The sequence below is a fragment of the Atta colombica genome, unplaced genomic scaffold (genome assembly GCF_001594045.1).
Source record: "Atta colombica isolate Treedump-2 unplaced genomic scaffold, Acol1.0 scaffold337, whole genome shotgun sequence".
Classification (NCBI taxonomy): domain Eukaryota; kingdom Metazoa; phylum Arthropoda; class Insecta; order Hymenoptera; family Formicidae; genus Atta; species Atta colombica.
Window position 1 is genome coordinate 36,741 of NW_017259445.1, and position 9,413 is coordinate 46,153.

Here is a 9,413-nt window from a genome sequence, read left to right on the forward strand (position 1 = left end):
TTTGAACACATACTAAAAGTTACCAATGACTTGATTATAAACTTTCGCGCAAACTTATTATTGATAAAATAACGGACATATGAAGCATATTGTGAAAACACATTCAGCGAAAGATAATAAATTTTATGTAAGTGTTATGATTATGAGAAATCGATGAAACATATGAAAAATCGCTCAAATTTTCAAATTAAGTATAATTTGTAATACAGACTAGTTTCGTCTTAATTTTTCGTAAAAAGGTGTAAAGAATTATATAAATTTTAGGACACCTTCTATATACAATATAATATTGTTAACATATAATATAGTATTCGATTAATTCGGTCAGATATCTGATGGAGACACTAATTTATTAATAAATGTGAACCTTCATTAAATAATCGGTAAAATAAATCATGTTGGTGGATAAAGTCATTGTTCTGTTTGAAAGTATAATATATGTGACGATTTTGTCTTCAATTTTCCAAGTATGTCACAATTATGGCGAATTACTCTCAATCACACTCGATTGTACTATCAGGATGTACCAAGTGCAATTCTAGTATGTACAAGGTTAAAATAATTTATCATGTGCGTCGGAACAATATAGTTTTAAGTTCAAGTTGAAATCTAAATCAATGAGCATCATTCCGTGCGAGTCAAGCTGATATAGCATATGGAGCGTATATAAATCCGATTGAGAAGAAGGAGCTTTCATTTTGCATTTGACACTATTCGCATCATATCATGTGGATGTACTTGGTTTTTCTCTTAATCAGTAAGTAGATGTCAACAAATAACATTAGTTTCTACGAAAATTGTACGATGACGTCATTTTTTATCTTTAAATGCTTATTTAAAAAAATTTTCTGTATAACATAGTAAAGTGATTATTACAAAAATTTAAAACCGAAATGTTAAATATTTTTTGTTAAATTTAATGTTAAATAAATTATTGCAACTTAATATTCATGTTGTTAAGAAAATAATTATTTTATTTGCACATTGATTTCTCCACATTGAGTCCTATTGTTCATTACTTATTTATTAGTGTTATTGTATTGAGGAGGGGCCATTTATCATTGTTAATTTAAAAATTAATAATATATTAAATTGTACAAAATTTATTAGAATATAGATAATTTATACATTAAGATAAAATAGATAACGTATAAAAAAATCCAAACTTTTATAAAAATATCAAGATATAGTAACAAATTAATTAATTAAAAGTAATCAAATTAAGAAGTTCATAATTTTTAAATTAATTAATTTATAAGTTAACTTTAACTATAATTAGTTATTTTAAAAGCTTCATTTTATAAGTCATCAAAATTAACTTAAAAGAAAATTGAAAGAAAAAATTTTACTTATTCAATGTTTGAAAAACATACGATTAAAAAAATAAGCAGCATAGTAAAATTCTGTAAATTAATTTTTTTACATAAACTATACATACTTTATTTGTTAAAACATACTTGAAAAAGTAATGACGCTTTCTTTCGATAGTTGGAGCAGTCATAGCCGATCACAATCATGCATGGGAAACCGGAAACGAATATCATTATCTTATAAAAAGTCGGACATTGACGGGTTTAAACGGGTTAGCTGAGCAATATTCCGGAATTTTTATGAGAGGTAAACTCATCATTCAAGTGAAATCATTCGATACGTCGCAGGCTATACTGTCCGAGATGCAGTATGCTTCTGTGAATGAAATATTGTCAGATATTTCGGAAGAATTCCCCAACGTTGAGTTTCGCAAGCTTTCTTTATCGAAAAAGCCCTTCGAGATGAAACTTAAACGGGGACTGATCCGAGATTTGTTAATTGATCAGGATGTTCCTACTTGGGAGGTGAATTTACTAAAAAGTATTGTAAGTCAGCTGCAGATTGACACAGAAGGTGAGAATGCGATAGCAAGTAGGAGCACTATGGTGCCCAACGACAATCAGTCTTTTAGTGAATTTAAAGTCATGGAGGATTCCGTTGGCGGTAAATGCGAGGTTCTTTACAGTATTTCGATAGGGAAGGAAGATAATTTGTCAATATCTTTGCCACATCTTCACAAAGATGCTCAACATTTCGTTATTACAAAAACGAAGAATTATTCCAGATGCGAACAGCGAGTAGCTTATCATTCGGGTATCATCAGTAAAATGAATTGGAAACCAGGATCTAATGATGGATTTCTTTCGGTGAGTTATATTTTGATAGATGATAATTATCAAACAACATTTGAGAGAATAAAATCTTATGTGATTAAGGACAAGAAAAATATTTAGCTAAACTCTCTCGCTTTGAATGTTTCCACACTATTATACATAATTCAATAAATGATAATTCAATAAATAAAAATACACAGAATATTGAGAAAATAAAATTTATTTTTGCGATTGTATATTTGTTACAGAGATCATCTTCGAATAATATTATCATCTTCGGTAATCTGAAACGTTTTACTATTCAATCTTCCATGATGACAAATCAGATGTTAATCAACTCTTATAAAATTAATAATTCTAAATTTGACAATACGTACTCTGGTATTGTTTACAGTAGTATGAATTTAACTTTGGACAGAATGATTCGGATCTCCAACCCTATGCTTGTGTCCAACAATCTAATGTCAACTGGAAATTTAGTGTACACTTACAACAATCCGTTCTCTAGCCAACGCAAACCGCGTCGTCCGAGTGTCAGTCAAAGTTCCATGGCGGCTCAATCATCCGAGTACCATAATTCTAACAATTCTAGCGAGGAAAACCATAACGAAGATAACAACTTCGAGAGCGAGAAACAAGATTACTTTCAATCTAAACCGAAATTGAATGAAGCTCCGGAGAGTCCACTATTACCCTATTTCATTGGATACAAAGGCATGAGCATTTTAAATTCCGAAGAGAATTATACTCGGATAGCAATCCGCCTGATCCGTCAAACGTTAATATATGACGATTCTCGAACTGAACATTTTTCCCCGGAGCAAATAAATGACCGATACATCAATGCTTTAGAACGATTCACAATTCTGATTAGATTGATTCGCATTATGAATGTTGAACAGATCGCTGAGATAGATAACGAAGTGTATAATATTATAAACTCGTTTTCTGAAAGCGATTTTAATTTAACACATCAAAATGTATGGAATGCCTTTAGCTGCGCCGTTGCAAACGCCGGAACTGGTCCCGCTCTCATCACCATAAAAAACTGGTTAAAGTCTGGAAAACTCAAGGGAATACAAGCGGCGCAGATTATTTCGAAAATTCCTAAATCTGCGCTCGCACCTACAACGGAATATGTCGCAGCGTTTTTCGTAAGTATTCATTATACCTATATATAATAATATAATATAGAGTATATAGTTCTGATATTTATGCTGCGTATGGAGATTTACGAAGTGCAAGTTAGAAAAGAAGCGAGAAGGAGAATAATTTGCACACAACTTCTGTTGTATTTGAATTTTTTAATATAGTACTGAAATCATAATGAATAAAATATATTTTATGTATGATGGCCTTAAGTTTTGGACAGGTCCGATGTAGAAATAAAAGGATAATATCATGAAGTATAGCAAAACACAAATGCTTTTGTATTCTTTGTTCAGTTTGTGCAATGTTCGGTACCCCAGTCGTATGAAATATTTTATTTTTGTAGATATTATAAAGTCTTAGAAAGATACCGTTTATTCACTTTATTATTATAGCAAATAACACAAATTCCTTCCCTATGAAAAAATCAAAGAGATTCTGAAGATACAAGAAAAAATACTCATGTCTTGATGTTTTATCAGATCAAATCGTTAACGTTTTTTGTAGTCATTTATCGTATTTGCTTCATATTGTCATTTTACAATTATTTAAATCATTTTACAATTATATAATAATTTTTTTAAATAAATAATTAACGTTTTCGCATATGAAATTATGCGATGAGTCCAAATACAAAAAAAAAAGCGATTGAGAATTATTTGTCTTCATATATTTTTAAATTTTTGTAAATAATAATAATTATACAATTACAATTATAATTATCATATCTTGGCCGTTCGATTTACCGTTTGTATCTCGGTTTTGTATCTCAAATAGACCAACAGTATTCACCGAGCAAGAGTCTGATATCTTTTCCTTTGAAGCGTTCTGTGCTGTACAGTATTATACAATAAAAAGACATTTGATGTTTCTTAAAAAATGTTAACGACTTGATTTAGTAAAGCGCCGAGACACGAATGTTTTTTTTTTACATCTACTTTCAGAATCTCTTTGATTTTTTCATGGAAGGAAAAAAATCGATTTTTGTCGAATTGTGTAATATTTGATAAGTTAAAAGTTCGATGCGGCATATATAGTTACTCCACATCAGACAAGAAATTAAAAAGAAATTTAATCTTTAAAATTTCTCATTGTTTATACAAATATTTGTACTGACTGTTACATGCAAAGATTAATTTTTTAATAATTGATTTCTGTATAGGAAATGATTACTGATGAAAAGGTGATAAAACAGAGATTTTTGAATATAACTGCACCTTTGTCATTCGCCGAATTGGCTCGTTACACTCAAAGCAACAAATTATCTATTTATTATCCGGTCTACAGTTTCGGCCGTATGGTCCCTAAACATGACAATGAACTCCTTGAAACTTATATTCCATATATGGCTACCCAATTAAGAAAAGCTATTGAGGAAGGCGATAATCTTCGAATTCAAACGTACATTATGGCATTGGGTAATTTCGGTCATCCGAAAATACTTTCCGTTTTTGAGCCATATCTGGAAGGCGCAATTCCGATATCGAAATTCCAACGTTTGATGATGGTCATCTCATTAAGCAAACTAACCGAAAGCTATCCGAGAGTTGTCAGATCCGTCGCCTTGAGGATTTATTTGAATTTAAAGGAGGTCTACGAATTGCGTTGTGTAGCTGTTCACATCATAATGAATACCAATCCATCCTTATTAATATTGCAGCGATTAGCGGAATTTACTAATCAGGATCAGGATCGGCATGTAAATTCTGTCGTCAAAACCAGTATAGAATCCCTCATTAATTTAGAACAATCAGAATGGAATGATCTCGCTGAAAAGGCGCGTATTGCTAGCAAGCTATTGAATCCTAACATTAGCGAAGATAATTACTCTAAGAGCATTTTTATGCAAACGATAATCGCCTCCTTAAACGTTGCTCAAACGAACATCTTTCAGATAATTGGTAGTGACGACACTAATATACCTAAAAATGCATATATTGATATACTTCAATCTTATGGTGGATTAAATCTACCTCTAACAAAAATGGCATATGCAGTATCAAGTATCGAAGAATTAAAACAGCAGTGGCTAGATATATTGCTAGGTAAACGACCCTGGATGCCTCAAAATCAAACTAGGAAGGAATGGATGATTGAAACAATAGTTGAAAAGCTTGGTATTGAACCCGAAAATGCAGAACAGCTCGAAGGAAATTTCTTTTTGGACTCTGCATTTTCTTTAGGATTCTATCCCTTTGACAACCATACGCTTGAAGAATTTACGAATAGTAAGTATTTTGAAATTTATTTAAAAGCTGTTGATTTTAATAATATAAATCATTATTTTTTTGTATTGCAGTATTGAAAATGTATTATAAATCGATATCGCAAATAGGATCATACGTTTTTGAATACAAAAACATAAATGACCTAAACCATTACGACATAACGTTGGGATTTCCGACTGAAACCGGTTTGCCGTTCATCTATACCTTAGCAGTACCGAAAATTACGTCCATTAACAAGGGAGGATCTGTTAAAGTCACGCACTTACAAAATGATAACTTTGTAGAACTGGCAGTAACAGGTTATATAGTATCAAGTGAAAAGATTCAAAGTAGAATTGGTTTCGTAACACCTTTTGAGCACAGATATTACATTGCTGGTGTTGATATCAATACGCATATTGCCATACCAGCTGGATTAAATGTCAATACGAAAGGTAATGGTACATATGAGCTGAGGATACATCCTCATTATAATCCTCATGTTGGCAGGGTTTCAATCAGGCAATTAGCGATTCACCACAGTGTGGTTCCTTATACCTCAAGACAGGACATTCTACAACTTCTAGAATTCAGCAATGATACACGTCTAGTACACACGAAGGAACCGAATCAAGTTCAATTTTCGCTAGGTAACCTAACACTCTCCGCAAGAAGTGATGTTATTGATAACGATATGTCGCAAAAAAAGGGACTTGAAGGCCTTATTAAGTTTTCTACTATATTTTATTTAAATCTTGGTGCCCATTACAGGAGATTCGACGTAATCTTATATCCCATAGATGCACAAATAAATTTAACTTATTATGTCGAGAGAACTAATAGAAGTTCGGAAGCAACAATTCCTACAATAATTGACAAACGGCCTAACAGCAGGGAAAGAGAAGCACAATTTGTAGATGAACTCACAATTACCAAAGATAATAGATCTGACAATTATGTCTATTCGGTCACTACATCTACAATGTACGACATAAGTGTTTTAATTGATAATAATTATTACGTTTTCACCTTCGTTTTGGGAGACACCCGCGATAAATTGCAGACTCTTTTCTATGGGAATATCCAATCGCTAGATGGAGAAGTCTCCTGGGAGTTTTGCAATGTTAATAGCATTGTTGGATTATCACAGTACAATCATCTAAATGTTGAGAAAGCAATCAAAAAGATTCCGAATTACGAATTTAACTCCGAGATGCGATATGGAAGTTGTGCAAGTGGAGAGACGATTAAACTCAAAGGAAATTTAAGTCGCACTGATGAAGTTATAAAGAAGGCAATGAAATCTGAGATATTTGAGGAGTGTCGACAACAAATGAAACAAGGCAATATTTGGTTACCAACTTGTCAAAAAGCCAATGAATTAATCCAACAGAGGGATCTTCTGATGATATCAATGGAAACGAATTCGGATAATTTCTATTTGCTTGCCAACAGAATGATCTTGATGATCAAGATGATTCCGATGATTTCCGATAATAATATAAACATATCAAATCTGGAAAGCGTTAATAAGACCATGAATATAGAAATAAAAATGTCGCTTGACAATAATGATATGAACATTTCTTTAAGCACTTCGCAAATGGATGTTTCGTTCCCTCTGTCGCACTTGATTGAAGATCCTAATGTTATCTTTCCGAATTGTACACTAGACAAGCTTTTTATGGAAGACTTGGAAGGAGGTAAGTTATAAACGCATTCAAAAGTATGTATGAGATCAATACTTAGAGATCAATAATTAGCATAATCATTATAAAAAAAGATCCCGAAAATCTTATAAAAAAATATTCATAACTTATGAAAAATGGATGTGTTACTGACCAAGTAGCACACAGCGCTTACAATACAATCGTTAACAAAGCGCTAAAGATGCACATGTAATCACTTTTTTATTTGCAAGCACTGTTGTGTTACTTGGGGAACAACAAAATTTAACTTTTTTCTGTATTGCGAATGTGAACAGGCCTTACATATATTTCGTGCTGAACCTGATCCATTATTTAAATTTGATTATTACTTTGCATTAAAAAAATAATGTCAAAGATGCAAATCACTAAGATTTTGAAGGATTCCATGATATTATACCAGCAACAAATTTTATTTATAACACATAAAAATATCAACTATCAGTTTTAAAATATATTGTGATTTATTTCATTTTCGATATATTAATTTAATAAATATCATTTTTCATTTTCGATATATTAATTTGAAAATAGCTCTTTTGCCATATAACACATGCATTATTGTATGAAAATCGTATTTTCTTTATGTCTTTTTTTTCTTTATGTCTGAATTTATATCTAGTGAAAACTCGGTTTTTTTTATGTATGTACTTGGTGTTATGTCGCTTTATTAAATATGAAAACTTTTTGCAGATATGTGCGTTCTCGACAAAACCCAAGTTGTAACTTTTGACGATAAGGTCTATCCCTTGACATTGGGAAAATGTTGGCACGTAATGATGGCGCCTTATCCAAAGCGGGATTCCAATAATCCCGAAAAAATTTTAAATTTTCCATATGATATAAGGGCAGTTGTCATGGCGCGAGAAATGGACGACGGCACTAAACAGGTCTGGATAATCTTGGGTCATGAAGAAATTCATTTGCGAAAATTGGACGATCGTCTCCAAGTTTCTACCGTTGGTGGTGAGGACTATGATTCTTATTTCTCGAATCATACGAGCTACGGACAAATTGATTTATACGCAATTTATCAAGAGGATGGAATAATCATAATGCATTCGCTGCAATATGATATCCACATCGTATATGATGGAGAACGTATCCTACTTTATGTAAGTAAAAAAATAAAGCAAGTTGTATATGAAATACACTACATAAGTTAAATTACTTATGTGAATAAAATTTAATCAAAAGATGCGTGAAATTTAAATGTAATAAAACACGGCTGTTGTTAGGTAAACGATAAATATCTCTATACTATATGCGGTCTTTGCGGTAATTACGACATGCGATCCAACAACGATTTCATTACCCCTAAGAATTGCATCTTGACGAAGCCCGAAGAATTCGCTGCTACATATGCTCTGACTTATCAGGAGGACTGCGATGGACCCGCTTTGCAGAACAAATTAAAAGCCGAACAATCCACATGCATTTCGAGATCGTATATTCCAGGTGACTTCATCAGTGAAAGACAAAAGGGAAGATAGAGTTATCATCAAAATAATCGATATATATTTAAGAAAAGCACAGCAATAATCATATAGTTTGTTTATCAAAGCTGATAAGAGTTATAAGTCTGTGCAATAAAAATGAGAAGTCAAAAATATCTGGTATAATAAAAATATTTTTATTCAATTCAAGCATAGAAGTATGCAAAGATTAAAACCGAAGAAACTGTTTCGAAAACTTTCAATGTTCTTGTATTACTAGCTTCTTTATTGAATGAGTACAAAGCTCGTGCCCGATTAAAAAAAAGTTTATGTAAAATTTTATGTTGGACGCAATATTTTAATTAAATTGGCAATTATACTGTTTAATAGAGCAAAGTTTCAGATTTAAGAATCTGTCTTTTGAATTGCTATAATGACGAAGTTATGAGCAATTAAAATGTTCTTTTTATTTAATTTGTAATAACTCAGTAATAAAAAATTATAGAGACATTTTTTAATTTAAATTTCATTTATTTTTAACAAAATTACGTCGTTTAAATTTTGAATAATAAATCAGTCATGAAGTTTTGCACTTACCCAATATTTTACATCTTTTTTATAAATATGTGCTATTTTGCTAATTGTCACAATAAGTAATGATATAGTTACATTTTTAGTAACTTATCTTTTAATGATTTTTTTTATATGGGATTAAATATAATCGAATAAATAAAAGATTAAAGAATAAAAGTATATTTATATTTAAATTTC

The 9,413-nt window shown here is 31.3% G+C and overlaps 1 protein-coding gene across 1 annotated transcript; it reads left to right on the plus strand.

Annotated features, from left to right (window-relative positions):
* The first annotated feature begins 645 nt into the window (after nt 1–645).
* On the plus strand, nt 646–9,014 carry LOC108690616 (vitellogenin-1-like). Its single transcript, XM_018197999.1, has 7 exons — nt 646–757; nt 1,489–2,177; nt 2,393–3,298; nt 4,456–5,521; nt 5,593–7,203; nt 7,900–8,321; nt 8,445–9,014. Exons 1-7 carry the CDS (start codon nt 727–729, stop codon nt 8,697–8,699), a joined length of 4,980 nt encoding a protein of 1,659 aa, XP_018053488.1. The 5' UTR covers nt 646–726; the 3' UTR covers nt 8,700–9,014.
* Nucleotides 9,015–9,413: the final 399 nt, after the last annotated feature.

Excerpts from the sequence above, each read along its gene's own strand:
- LOC108690616 (XM_018197999.1), top strand. The coding sequence starts at position 727 with ATGTGGATGTACTTGGTTTTTCTCTTAATCA. Across the intron at positions 758-1,488 it reads CTTGGTTTTTCTCTTAATCA|TTGGAGCAGTCATAGCCGAT; the intron begins GTAAGTAGATGT and ends TTCTTTCGATAG. Across the intron at positions 7,204-7,899 it reads TATGGAAGACTTGGAAGGAG|ATATGTGCGTTCTCGACAAA; the intron begins GTAAGTTATAAA and ends AACTTTTTGCAG.